The sequence below is a fragment of the Momordica charantia genome, assembly GCF_013281855.1.
Source record: "Momordica charantia cultivar OHB3-1 chromosome 9 unlocalized genomic scaffold, Mcharantia_2.0 BLBB01000009.1, whole genome shotgun sequence".
Classification (NCBI taxonomy): domain Eukaryota; kingdom Viridiplantae; phylum Streptophyta; class Magnoliopsida; order Cucurbitales; family Cucurbitaceae; genus Momordica; species Momordica charantia.
Genome location: NW_028275167.1, coordinates 28,579,382 through 28,593,329, shown reverse-complemented (window position 1 = coordinate 28,593,329; position 13,948 = coordinate 28,579,382). Strand labels below are relative to the sequence as shown.

General features: G+C 34.9%; 3 protein-coding genes across 3 annotated transcripts; 2 read left to right on the top strand and 1 right to left on the bottom strand.

Annotated features, from left to right (window-relative positions):
• Positions 1–1,377: 1,377 nt before the first annotated feature.
• Positions 1,378–2,524, bottom strand: LOC111018717 (uncharacterized). Its single transcript, XM_088116860.1, has 2 exons — positions 2,245–2,524; positions 1,378–2,145 (listed from the first exon to the last, which is right to left on the bottom strand). Exons 1-2 carry the CDS (start codon positions 2,401–2,403, stop codon positions 1,510–1,512), a joined length of 795 nt encoding a protein of 264 aa, XP_087972986.1. The 5' UTR covers positions 2,404–2,524; the 3' UTR covers positions 1,378–1,509.
• Positions 2,525–4,471: 1,947 nt separating this feature from the next.
• On the top strand, positions 4,472–8,560 carry LOC111018704 (beta-glucuronosyltransferase GlcAT14A). The gene is made up of 4 exons (XM_022294916.1): positions 4,472–5,544; positions 7,550–7,625; positions 7,710–7,825; positions 7,905–8,560. Exons 1-4 carry the CDS (start codon positions 5,061–5,063, stop codon positions 8,417–8,419), a joined length of 1,191 nt encoding a protein of 396 aa, XP_022150608.1. The 5' UTR covers positions 4,472–5,060; the 3' UTR covers positions 8,420–8,560.
• Positions 8,561–11,960: 3,400 nt separating this feature from the next.
• HIPP20 (Heavy metal transport/detoxification superfamily protein) lies at positions 11,961–12,823 on the top strand. The gene is made up of 3 exons (XM_022294942.2): positions 11,961–12,121; positions 12,243–12,318; positions 12,415–12,823. Exons 1-3 carry the CDS (start codon positions 12,041–12,043, stop codon positions 12,705–12,707), a joined length of 450 nt encoding a protein of 149 aa, XP_022150634.1. The 5' UTR covers positions 11,961–12,040; the 3' UTR covers positions 12,708–12,823.
• The last annotated feature ends 1,125 nt before the right edge of the window (positions 12,824–13,948 follow it).

Genomic DNA, 13,948 nt, shown 5'->3' with positions numbered 1-13,948 from the left:
AGGGTTGAAACTTTTTAGGGAAAAAAAATGGCCTTAGAGACCAATTTTATAAATGAACATAAAAAAATATACTAATCTAAAATTTAGACATGATTTCTGAATCTCATTTTGAAAATTTTCAATCTTTAAACATCAAATGATGGGATGTCAAATTAATTAATTAATTATATATATATATATATATATATATATATATATAAAACTAACTCAAGCTACCCAATAAATTGAAACCTAATAATGTGTCTTTATTAACTGATTATACTTTTAATTATTTTTAAATTTCATATATGTAATACTTTTTTTCCCTTTTACAAAACTCCCAAATGTATTAGAATACAAGACCATTGACCTATTTGGCACAACAAACAATAAAAATTTTATGATGTCATTGGAAGTTTCTTTTCTTATATAATAATTATATTCAACTATTCCTTTTAGAAAAATCTAATTAAAAGAGGGGAGGAGGAAAGATATGAAACCACTATGGCTGCAAAAACTATGGATTATATCCTCGAGGATATGCATTAGATACAAATCTTCAATAAGTTGATTCTCTTTATAAAAAGAATAAATAAATTAGATTTATAATAATATGAATTATTATCCTTTTATTTATTTAGTTCACCACCATATAACGTTGAAGAATCGAATTATATATCTACTAATATTATTTTCTTAAATAAAAGCAACTTCATTAACTAATTTTGATACTTTGCTACAACACTGAGTCACAAGGGGATTCTGAAAAAAACCAAAACCCCAACGAGTGTCACTTTATTGATAATTATATTAAATCTTAATGATATTTTTCACCGGAAAGACTAAATTGTTAGCTAACTTGTACATAGGGTTAAATCATATATATCGAATCGAAAGATTTTCGAATCCCTATCTCCAAATGTTGTATTAACAAAAGACTAAATCGTTATAAACTTTGTACTACATTAACTAAATTACTACATATAAAAATTAAGAGACTAAATGATTACTAATTAAAAAATATAAAAACTAAATTGTGGTGTTAAAAAAACCGATCAATCCAATTCAATCCATACTGTTTAGATTGAGTTATAAACTTGTTTAAGTTGGAGTTGATATAAATAAAAATTTTATGAATTTGGTGGATTTAAATATTAACCTAAACTAACTCCAGATTAATAATTTTATTTTTATTTCATTCCATAATACTTTATGGATTATTTATTCTTTTAAAAATAATTAAAAACATATATTTATAGAGTGTACTATTCCACCATATAAATAAACATTAATTTACCGGTCTTGATTTAGATGGTGTATAAATAAATCTCTAAAATATTATCATATTATACAAATAATATAAAAAATATCTCAAAAACACTACCCAACGCCAAGAAGAAAAAGAAAACAACCATCACTTCAATTCTCCCACAATTTCCATAACGCAAAAATCAAAACACAGATCTCTATATTCACGAATCTGAAGTTCAGAGATCCAACAAATCCAAATCAACAAGACGATCAAATCCGCTATGCTTTAACTTTTCCGGCGACCATAAAACATTTATACACGACGGTTCTAACCAGATCTCCTCCTCCCCAAGCTTCCCTCAAATCCCTAACCATTTCTTCACACATTACATCCACGCCGTTCTCCTTCGCCACGATCACCGGCCCCATCGATTTCAGATACTTCAGCATCCCTTCGAACGAGAACTGCTGCGCCATCTCCAACGCCACCGGCTCCCCTTCCGATCCGATCCCCACGCTCTCGAACGGGAACGGAAGCGTTCTGTAGCCGTTCAGGACGTACTCCTTCACTTTCTGGTCCCAAAACGGCAGCGTCGCCTCCGTCAATCGGTTCATCGCGGCGTCGAAGGCGGCGTTCAACGATATGTAGTAGTATCCCCAAACCGCGATGATTCCGCCGGGCTTCCGGAGAAGACGAGTCGCGACGGCGTAGAATTTCGGCAGATCGAACCAGTGCACGGCCTCGGCGGAGACGATCAGATCCACGGCGTTCTCGGCGCCGATTGATTTCACCATCTCGTCCTCCGTCGTCGAGGCCGGCAAGTGAAGGTACCGGACTCGCTCGTGCTTCATCGCGCATTCGAGTTGCGATTTGCTCGCGTCGATTCCGATTACCTTCTCGTAATGCTCTGCAACCTGCCATTGAATCAAAATCAATCCGATTTTCGTACAGATCGTATCAGAAATAGCGAAAACCTAAATGAATTGAATGTAGAAGAAGAAGAAGAGACTAACGCCGAGAGCGGCCTGGCCGTTGCCGGTGCCGAAGTCGCAGGCGAGGGAGTGGGCGGCGGTGAGGGCGGCGAGTTTGGAGTACCACTCGGCGGGGTAAGATCTCGGCCTCCCTTCCAAGTATTTCTCAGCCAAGTTTTCCTTTTCGTACTTGTCCGCCATTGTTTCACTTTTCGCATCGGCGTTGTTTAGATCTGTGAAAATATATACAGAGCTTCGATTTGGATATTCGATAATTTTTTTTTTCTTTTTAACTCAATAGTTCACTAATTTTGAGTGGATAATTTAAAATTATACAGAAATGAAAAGGAGAAATTAAAGTTCAATGAATCTTGTGAAAGTTTGATGCTGGGTTTGTCATCGTGTGGAAATTTTTTTCTCCGGAGTGACAGTGGAGCCGTGTTTGACTTGAACCGCCCACACGGCATGACCCAATTGAATGATATTGGCGTAATTACGCTTTTAACCTCTTCGTTGTACTAATATTTTGATTGAATTACGAATTTACGAGGTCAGTCATGAATTTTCAATACTTTATTTAATAAGTTCCTAATGTCTGACCAATTTCTAAACTTTCAATTATATATTCGTAATTTTATTATTATTTTTTTTATAACCTGAGTTTATCACTTGTGGTCCTCAATCAATTGTAAGAAAAAAATCTATAATTTTAAAAAATATTTAATTGAAAGTTCAGAAAATTATTATATATTTTTAAAGTCAAAAAATTTATTGGATACCACCTTAAAAGTTTATAGGGTAAACTTATAATTTTATCTAATATTTTCCTTATTATTTTATTAATTTTATATTCGTTGCTTTTTTTTAAGCTAAACATATTGTTTTAGTCCTAAATATTTTGATGTTTTTTTTCTTATTTACTATTCAATTTAATCTTTTATGTTTTAGCTCTTTCCAATTGTATCCTTACTGCTAGTTTAATGATTGGCTTACACAATATGATATTTATGAGTTGACATAATTTTTTAAGATAAGTCGAAGCTTATAATTCTTCAAATTTTTAAGAAGTTAAAAATGAATTTCATCTTATACTTCAAGGTAAAATTATGTGAAATTACAAGTTTAATTTATTCAACTTTCATGGTGGTGCCCCATAAATCTAACTTTTAATTTTGCGTCTAGAAATAATTGAGTCATTAGACAATTTCTAAAATTTATAGACCTATTAAATAAAACAAAAAAATTGAAAAATCTTGATATCATACCGATAATTTAATATTTTGTTTAATAGATTTATGAATTAAAAAAGATATATGTCATATAGGTAAGAGATTTATTAGATACAAAATTGAAAATTCAAAAATCTATTACTCAAAAAAAAGTTATAGACTAATTACACATATCAAAATTTCATTTGTTCTTTGAAAGTTTAGAAATCTATTCGATAATTTTTTAAGTTCAAATATTTACTATAGACACAATAAAAAAATTTAGGCTAAAATTCTATATATTTTTTTAGTACAATGGGTGAGAATTCGACTTATAGTGTGAGATAGATGTCGATGGATATTTCTGTAAAGGTTAAAAAATTAAAAAAATCGTAAAAAATATTTAAATTAACAAAACAATCATATTTTCTTGATATTTTGTTGATATTTTTTATATTTTATCGATTTTCTTATACTATGATAAAAATGTCGATTTATCAATGTTAAATCAATGAATATTGACGTCCGAAGGATATTTAGAACCATAACATTAACGATTAATCTGCGTTCAAATGGAACATATACGCATTCTTAATTCAGCGATTACAAGATTAGAATATCGTGTAGATTCGTTTTGATACAGAAAATCAAAGCTCCATCAAGGCGACCAATATCCTCTCGATCATCGTGATTCGTCTACCGTACTAGCACGTTATTTCTCCAGTAATTTTACGCCACGTCATCTTCATCCCCACTACGTTATTCCCACGCGCCATTTTCCTTTTTACCATTTTTGTTACGTTACTTCCAGTTCCACCCATGAATGAATTTTCTAGATAATTATAATTCTTTTCTCTAGATAATTATAATTATAAACCAAATTTCTATAACTGGCCTATTTTATAAATTATATTTCATATTTTCAATTTTTGAGGAAGATGTCGACATGTCTACGCGTTGAGTAAATATATGGGAGAGAATGTCATTTTTTTCTCAATATCGACAACATGTCGAGTAAATATTTTTTTTTTCCTTATAATCTATAAATTGATTTTTTTATTAGATAAAATCATGTGCACGAGTCCACAGCTCTCACCGCCGCATCTATCAAGATTGAGCCGTGGTCGGCGGTGAGTTCAACGCGCCACCGTGGAGCGTGATGGAGTTCGTGGTGTTCTGACGCATTTTGGGAGTGGACGCAACAGAGAAAAAAGGAAGGACAGAGAATCTGAACGACAGTTTTATGCAGCTCGTTTTTCCTGTTTGTGCCCGGCCAAAAATCGAACTGGATTAGGAACCCTAGAATTGGGCATTCAGAATTTTGTTACGAAGATAGAAAGAGAGAGAGATTGATCGATGGTTATTTGGTAAAGATCGAAAGAAGTTGAATGCTCTGTAACGGACAGCGGAATTCGGAGAGAGGGATGGTTATTTGACAATTCAATTTCTTTTTTCCATCATAAAGCTTCGAACAGCGATTTGTTCATCGATTCATGTCTCTTTCCAATGAGGCAAGAACAATGAAGATCCTCACTGAATTCTAGACTCGAAAGCGTTGGTATCAGAGTCTCAGATTCGAAAAGGCGTGGGAAATTGGAATCCGTGTTTGGCGATCGCGATATCCCATTTCGAGTTCTTCAAACTTGAGTTATGGGGGCTGAGAAGAAGTGGCTTTTCACTTTCTTCTCAGCCGCATTACTTACCCTGATTTTGTTGCTGTTCTCTTCCATTTCCGCCTTCAGCTCGTCGAGGCTCTTCCCTTCCTCTGTTCATCGAGGACTTCACCATCCACCGGCTTTCGCTTACTATATTTTTGGTGGGAACGGCGACAAGGATAGGATCTTCCGGCTGTTGCTCGCCGTCTACCACCCGAGAAATCGGTACCTCTTGCATCTCAGTCGCGAGGCTTCCGATGGAGATAGGCAACAGCTAGCCGCGGCGGTGAAGTCTATCCCAGCGATTCGAACTTTTGGGAACGTGGACGTCGTTGGCAAGCCTGATCGTGTGACCTACAGTGGGTCCTCTTACATTGCCACGATTTTGCATGCTGCAGCGATTCTGCTCAAGATTGACAGTGGCTGGGATTGGTTTATCACTTTGAGTGCGATGGACTATCCGCTGATCACTCAGGACGGTATGCCAATTGGTTGAATCTCAATCGTTCTGCATACTTTTCTGGACAAATGGGCACTGTTTTAGATTTTTTTTTTTTTTTTCACTAGATCATCGTCATAGGCCTTACATTGATTTTCCTGTCGTTTGGGGTCTTCCAAATATCACCCAAAATAGAAATAACTTATCGAGAATGTTATTTTTTCCCCTTAGAATTTGTTGTTTCTGTGGTATACCGTCTGTGGTCAACTCAGATGCCTACTTCAATTCTGCAAAAATAGGTTATCCATCTTGATTTTTCCTGACGTTGGTTCTATATTAATGTGACGTGTGAATGAATAACATGCCCAATTGATTTTAGTAACTTATCCATATTACATATATCCAGTTGCAGCGAAGATTTAAGGTCTGGTGCTAAAGGTCATTGGGGCTAGTCTTCCAGATTTGAAATATGGCCCTGCGAGAAAGGAGGGACTTGGTTGGGTCTTGAAATGAATTTTTATAAGCTAACGTAAATGAGGAAGTTTATATTTCTCACTAGCTCACGTATTGTCTACAAGAGATGACCTGGTGAAGGTTTTGTGTTAATATCTTTGGCAGCAAAAGGAAGCTGCTGCAAGTTTATGGTTAGTTAAATGTGGCTAAATTTTGAATCCCATACACTTGCCTTGGACTCTTTTGGCATAATTCCATTAGCTCCACAGCACCCGTCAATCCCAAACCTTATTTCTTTGGATGAGCATATACAACCAACACTTAGCTAAAATCGTGATTAAAATCAGGTAATTTAGCACGATTCGAACTGATGGCCAAAGCAAACATTGTTAAAAAACGGTGATATTGTCTTTCAAATGGGTTTCAAATTGCTAGATACTCTTCTTGGATCTTCCATTACACGGTCATTTGGGACAAACTGTAATTATGGCTATTTGGTTGCATTTTCACTTGGCTAATTTTGGTTCATCCTGATTGATAGTAATTTAAGTTTTCAAACTTAGGGTTATAGTTAACATATCTTCATTTCTTTTTGAAGGACAAGAAACAAATATGAAAGAGAAAGTGCTCATTTGATAAAACCATGGTGTTCCGGTTTCTAGATAGATGGACAATTGAGCAGTAGCTATTGCATGGCAGGTCTAGCGACTGATATTGTAATTTGTGTGTATGAGTGCTTGGTTAGGAGTCTACTTTGAAGGGTTTTTAATTTACATTAATTCCCATTGGTTTTCCATGCATCCTTTAGCTCTTGATGAGATGAGAAATAACTGATTAGTTGTCACTGTATAATGCAACTGCACTACATATCTTGATTTTTATGTGTCAGGCATTCTTTTCCTGCCCTCTCACTTGTATATTTTGTGCATCAGATGCATACAAAAGATTAGGAATTTGAGTTAGATATGAAAATTAAACACAACTTGTTATTACTGGTGGTGATAGGATTAATGATGCGCTTATGAATATATTTCCATTAACTTGGCATTTTCTTGTTTGAGTGATTTAGCTGTGAATTGTATAACTAAACTTACTAGATTACTGTCAATCCGTCACAGGATTCAATATATAACAGTAGAGAGGATCTGCGTATATTATGATTAGCCCATGCTATATGGATAAAATATTTGATGGATGAATTGTTGGTTTGTTTTTAAGAATGGAAGCCACTTCATCGATAATTATTTAAAGAGTCATCGTCCCGATGTTAATTGTTGAAGATGTTGTCATAAATCTTGTAATGAGTTTGTTTAAAAGTCTGCACCAATTCTGGAGTTTGGGTTTGACCAGTGGATTTATCAATTTAATGTCTTGGACATTATTTTGATTTACAAGATCTAGCTTGACTATTATTATGAAAGGAGGGATAATTACTATTGTTAGTGTTTGAATTTTGAACATCTTCTTCTCCTTATATGATAAATTATGGTAGATTCTAAATGCAAATGTCTGTTATAGGGATGCTTTCTAATTCTTATATGCTCTTATTTTGCTTTTCTCACTTATTAATGATGCCTTCTATTGAATTTCAGACCTTGCACATGTGTTATCCTCTGTTAGAAGAGATCTCAATTTTATTGATCACACCAGTGACATTGGATGGAAAGAGTAGGCCAGCTCTTCACACTAGTTGACGTTTTTATCGTTCGATGATTGAACAATTGAATCATCTGCATTCATTTTTTGCTGTAGATCCAAGAGAGTCCATCCAATTGTAGTTGATCCCGCGGTGTACTTAGCAAGGAGAAGTCAAATTTTTCACGCTACCGAGCAACGACCAACACCTGATGCTTTCAAAATATTCACAGGCAAAACTAACTCTCTTTTAACCGTTCAAAAATGTTGTGGTATGCTAAAAACTGTAGCAGTTCTTTTCTGCATTTGCAGGTTCACCTTGGGTCGTCCTGAGTCGACCGTTCCTCGAATTCTGCGTGTTTGGTTGGGATAACCTGCCCAGAACAATGTTGATGTATTTCACAAATGTGGTATTGTCTCAAGAGGGATATTTTCATTCTGTCATTTGCAATTCACCAGACTTCAAGAATACCACAGTGAACAGTGATCTAAGATACATGATCTGGGACAATCCACCCAAGATGGACCCTCACTTCCTCCACACCTCCAATTTTGATCAAATGGCTCAAAGCGGGGCTGCTTTTGCAAGACAGTTTCAACGAGATGACCCTGTGCTGAACATGGTCGATGAGGTCATCCTCAACCGCAGACCGAATCGACCCACCCCCGGTGCCTGGTGTTCTGGCTGGAACAGTTGGTGGACTGATCCATGCTCTCGGTGGGGCGATGTCAATGGTCTGAAGCCTGGGACTCGTGCAAAGAAGTTTGAAGAGTCTATTACAAACCTTCTTGATGAGTTGAGTTCACAGTCTAATCAATGCAAGTGAAACCAGGTTCAGGTGATTATAGATTTTTCTTGAGTTACATTCTTTGGGTGCCACACAGCAAAAAATAACATTTCTTGTTCATTTTAGAAACATCCCAATTCCCAAGCATTCAATTTATAGTAAAATCTTCCTTCTCTGGTATTTAGCATTCTTCCAACAAGCATAAATAAACTTTAGTTTCTTCAACGGACGACAACTAATTATTGTTTGTAAAGGAAAGGCATTATGACCCCGTTGATTGATCGAGGGATATGGACAAAGGTTAGTTGGTACTTTGCCGTTGCCTCTCTTCACCACTAGAGGTAGACCTCTGCCATGCCTTTCGAGAACATACACACGCACCCTTTCTAAAACATAGTACTCAGTGTTGGTGCACAATTCTGGCTGAGGTGGCACATTAGCAACAATCTTATATGGGGTCTGACGTTGCTTTCTTGGCAACCCAGCAAAATCTTGCACTAGTTTGGTACTCGACCACGTAACCTCCAAAGCTTAAGTTAGTTAGGATTAAGATCAAGCTGGTATTGGGGTGAACTTATGTAGAATGCAAGAGATTGCGTATCTTTTGAAAAGTGGGACTTCGCCTTTTATATAAGAGGAGTATTGGGAACCGACCTTCTGCTACTATGACTACCTTAACTGTCATTTTGCAGGTTTTTCACTAGCAATTAGAAGATGCAGCAGAATCGACTTTTCGCTCAATATGGATTTCATAATCTTCTCTAAGTTAGAGTTGAGTTAAGCTCTACTTACTTTTTCATTGGTCTTTCTTCCTCATCTTTGTAGTGTCTGAGTCAGCCACATGTCCAAGCAAGAGAGGGCCGTGTGTTGCACTTGATCTTACCCCGTGATAATAAGGAATCTTTACAAATGTCATAAATGCTATAGAAGGTAGCTTAGAGGTGAGGTGAGAAAGAGAGCTTATCCAGAATGGTGAGATGAGATGGGATTGAATATTTTGCTATATGATATAAAAATAGAACCTAATATTGCATATAACTTGGGCAATTGTGTAAAGTGACAGAAATTGAAATGTTATATGGTGACATTTACCAGTATTCCAACCAATTCCTCCTCCTCCCTTGGCTCTCATCACACTTCATTCAATTATTTCTTTGCCTTCCAACAAAAATCACATACATAACTTGTCAGATAATGATTTCACTTAATCAATTCGTAATTACATCGACAATGAAATATGTTTAAAGTTCGAGGTCGAATTAATATAGATTCATACCCGATCACAAGCATGTAACTTGTATAACTTGTATTCAATTAGTTGTGAGATTATACATATGTATGAGAAAATTTAAATATATGGAAAAGCAAAGACATGTGGTGGCAAAGAATTATTGAGAGAATCCATGTGTGTTGCTTCAACATTAAGACTTAAATAGAAAATGATTGATGTTTTAATATAGTTCACATAATGAGAAAGAGAGACTTATGGGTCCAAATTTCACAAGTAAAAGAAAAAAAAAAAGCATCTCTTTGTATTTTTTTCACACAAATTATAATTTAAATTAATATAAATATATATATTTTTAACATCTCTTGAGCACACGAAAAAAGTGTGCAATATTAAATTACGCGCACAAAAAGTATGAAATGATCCATTACGTGAAGTACGAGGAGACGAGAAACTCTTGTCTTCATCTTTGTTTCTATTGTTTAATAACTTTATTAAAGGATGAAGAATGGTTCTCAATTTACTCTTCCATAGATCTAACTTCAATTAAATTTAGTTCCCAATCTAAGCAACCAGAATGCTCTCCATTCTAATTTCAATCCCAATCTTAAAATCACAATTTAAGGAGAACCTATTGCTATCCCACGATTTTTCTTTGGCAATCCTCTTCGGTTCACATTCTTGTCTAGTAAGGGATTGTTCGATTTTGCACCAAATGTGATAGAGTTATTATACGATTTTAACCCATTTGATAATGATTTCGTTTTGAGTTTTATGTTCGTAGTTTATTTTTTCATAATTTTTTCGGATGTGTTTTCACCTTTTTTAAGATGTTATTTGAATTAAATTTCGTTTTTAAAAAGTTGATAACATGACAAATAATATATAGATGAAATATAGAACAATGCTAGAAAAAAGTGGCTTTTTGGAATTGAATGAATTCATCAAACCTTTTCTAGTACAGATAAGCTCCAATTCACGTTCAATATTCTAAAGCTTCTTTTGTATAAGATAAACTATAGAGATAGAATAATGCATTTTCCACCCTCGTCCCTAAAGCGAATTCAACTCTATCATGTTTTATAATACAAGCGATAGAGTCATTGTACGAACTTATGACTCATTTATAGAAACATTCTCCTTTCTTATTTAGTTCATATCTTAAAGAAAGAAACATTAAAAACGTGTTTGGTAATTACTATTGTTTTTTGTCTTTTTCTTGAATACAACATACAAGTAGAAGAATTCGAACTCACGATGTTTTAGTCAAAGATAGTTACCTCAATCAGTTAAGCTAAGCTCGAGTTGGCTATTGTTTCTCGTTGAAGTCAAACTCCCTTCTTTTCGATTATTATATTAGATGGGTACGTTGGAATTTGCACCAAAAGTTTAAAGTAAAATATAGTGTATTTTAGATGATTTTTGAAAAAAAAAAAGGTACTTTTAAAGTTAAATGATTTTAGATGAAAAACTAATTGATTAGCGTTTCTTTTGAAAGCGTTTTTTCCCCTCTATTAAGTGCTTATTTTAAAAGCGTTCAGATGACTTTACTCAACTGACAACGACGGGTTGGTTTAAGACTTATCTCGAGTTCAAACTCCTCCCCTTTAATTCATTTTCTAAAAGGAGGAAAAAAACCATTTTGATTGTTTAAAGCATGGCATCAACTGTTCAACACCATAGTTTTTAAAGCTAAAGGAACACCTTTTTTTTTTCCTCCCAAAAGCATGGAATCAATTCAATTCAAACAACCTAGCTTTTATTTCTAAACAAAAGTTTCCAAGTTTTATAGCGTAATTATAAATTTCGATAATTTGATATTTCTACCGGTTTCCTCTCGTGTAAACAACAAACATTTTGTGAAACTTGATTAAACTCCAAGAACAAAATTGAAACTAAACTCAAAATCATACGAACTATACTAAAACTCCTACAAACATAAAAATCAAATTAAAACGCCAGTCTAGGCATATCTCTGCTGGTTAAGACTTCGACCAAAAGGTCGTGGATTTGAATCTCCACTCTACATGTTGTTATTTTTTTTAAAGACCAAATTAAAACGATGTCCAAATCACAGGGACCAAACTTGTAATTTGAGTTTATAATTTAATAATTGGATCATGTTGAAGAAGCAAGCAATTTTCTTAATCAGCCCTACTTTTGGCCTGAAAAAAGTGGAAGAGAGAGCCTTGAATTTAGCCTCTCAATCATGCAATGCAAGATTGGGCCCAATATAATTAATACCCAAAAATCCAGTTTCCATTGGAATTGTATGATTTTGAGAACACAATTCATTCTGTGCTGTCCATCTCAAAAACCCACATTATATTAATACTAAATTCCCACTTCCACTTATAAATACACCCTCTCCCTTGCCCTAAAATCTGCATTTTTAACCCCATTTCCCCAAAATACCCCTCCCTCCTCAAAAAATGGGAATTTTTGACTCTGTCTCAGACTTAATCTCTGAATATGTTGCCACCTCCAGACAGAGGAAGAAAAAACCAATGCAGGTTCCCTCCAACAATCCTTCAGCTTAAGTCATCGATGTTTAAGATAGTATTTGAATATAGTTTCTGTGTTCGAACTCTGTTTAACGTTGATTTTTCTAAATCTTACTTTTAATGGGTTTAGACAGTGGAGATCAAGGTGAAAATGGACTGTGACGGGTGCGAACGGCGAGTGAGAAACGCCGTTGCCAAAATGAAAGGTAAAAAAAGAGCAGAAAACCCATTTGAATTAGCCATTGAAGAAGCTGAAACGGAGATTTTGATTTTGATTATGATTTTGTTTTTGTTTTTGTTAGGTGTGAAAACGGTGGAGGTGAACAGAAAACAGAGCAAGGTGACGGTAACGGGGTTTGTGGAGGCGAACAGGGTTCTGAAGAAGGTGAGGAGAACGGGAAAAAGAGCGGAGTTGTGGCCGTACGTGCCGGTGAATGTGGTGGCGTATCCGTACGTGGCGCAGGCCTACGACAAGAGGGCGCCGGCGGGCTTCGTCAAAAACGCCGTTCAGGCTTTGCCCAGCCCCAACGCCGTCGACGAGAAGCTCACCACTATGTTCAGCGATGACAATCCCAACGGCTGTTCCGTTATGTAATAAATAACTTTTTTGCCCTTCTTTCGGTTTCTTTTTTACTTTTACTTCGGTGTAAAAGTACCTTCACTTGTCACTTTTCATTTTTTACCCTCTTATACTTTTTCCTTTTACTCGTATACTCGGATCATTCGAGTTAATTTTAACTTACATTTAAGTTCGGATTAAAATTTTGGAGTTAAATTTTCAAGGGTAAAAACTTCTTTTTTTTTTTTTTTAACTCCAAGAAATTATTGGAAGATGTAATAGGATGACGATTTTATGTGGTTAGATTTCGGAGAAAAACACTAGAAAAATACTTTGAATTTATATTTAGTAGTATTTATTTGGGGCAGTCACATTGTGGCGACCCATTCAATAATTTTTTATTTACTTATCTCCCAAAGTATTAATTTTGGTTGGGTTGATTCTAACTAGTTTAGTTTAGATTAAAAATTTAACAAGAGTAAAAATGATTTTTTATTGTTTTGGGATGTAAAAACGATGAAGACTATGTTTGAGAGTGCTTTTTAGCATAACTAAAAGTATTTTTACTCAAATTCATCATGTTCAAAGGTGATTTATAAATGTTTTTGGAAAAAGTTAAAAACACTTAAAAAGTGCCTCACGAAGAATTGTTTGGAGGGTGCTTTTGGTCAAAAGTGATGGTAAGTAATTTTAAGAGGGTAAAAACTAAACATCAAAATGATTTTTATATTAAGCATTGTTTACTAATGTACTAATGTACTAAAGTTTGCTCAGGTAAACTTTAGAATAATAATACTTTCTCGTTAACGAGACAAAGATTCATGCTGACTACTACTAAATTTCTTATCAATATATATATATTTTTTTAAGGAAAAAATCTCTTTCTCTTCCTCTATGCTACTCAACTTCAACCTCTAAAAATTGAGTTTAATTAATAGAAAAATAGAAGTATTGTATATTTTAGAAGCACTCTCAAACACATTCTAAGTTATATTAGATTAGAGGGAAATAATTATAGGTTGTCGTGTCACTTCATAATTGTCAAATTATTGGTTAAGATTTAGAAAATACTTTTGAATGGCTGAATATGGATATCGCTCCCCAATCTGAGCCTTGCTCGACGCGTAGTCGGGGCCTTCTTCCCCCCTCCAATTCAGGGACGAGTTCTGTAACGTCGTTTACAATGTTGGGTGGCCGTCAACACCTCTTGATTATAGAGATCTAACTGGCAAAGCCACATGACATCGATTCCAGATTAACAAAAAAATATATATAGT

Excerpts from the sequence above, each read along its gene's own strand:
- HIPP20 (XM_022294942.2), top strand. The coding sequence starts at position 12,041 with ATGGGAATTTTTGACTCTGTCTCAGACTTAATCTCTGAATATGTTGCC. Across the intron at positions 12,122-12,242 it reads GGAAGAAAAAACCAATGCAG|ACAGTGGAGATCAAGGTGAA; the intron begins GTTCCCTCCAAC and ends TAATGGGTTTAG. Across the intron at positions 12,319-12,414 it reads CGCCGTTGCCAAAATGAAAG|GTGTGAAAACGGTGGAGGTG; the intron begins GTAAAAAAAGAG and ends TGTTTTTGTTAG.
- LOC111018717 (XM_088116860.1), bottom strand. The coding sequence starts at position 2,403 with ATGGCGGACAAGTACGAAAAGGAAAACTTGGCTGAGAAATACTTGGAA. Across the intron at positions 2,146-2,244 it reads ACGGCCAGGCCGCTCTCGGC|GTTGCAGAGCATTACGAGAA; the intron begins GTTAGTCTCTTC and ends ATTCAATGGCAG.
- LOC111018704 (XM_022294916.1), top strand. The coding sequence starts at position 5,061 with ATGGGGGCTGAGAAGAAGTGGCTTTTCACTTTCTTCTCAGCCGCATTA. Across the intron at positions 7,626-7,709 it reads AGTGACATTGGATGGAAAGA|ATCCAAGAGAGTCCATCCAA; the intron begins GTAGGCCAGCTC and ends TTTTTGCTGTAG. Across the intron at positions 7,826-7,904 it reads TGCTTTCAAAATATTCACAG|GTTCACCTTGGGTCGTCCTG; the intron begins GCAAAACTAACT and ends CTGCATTTGCAG.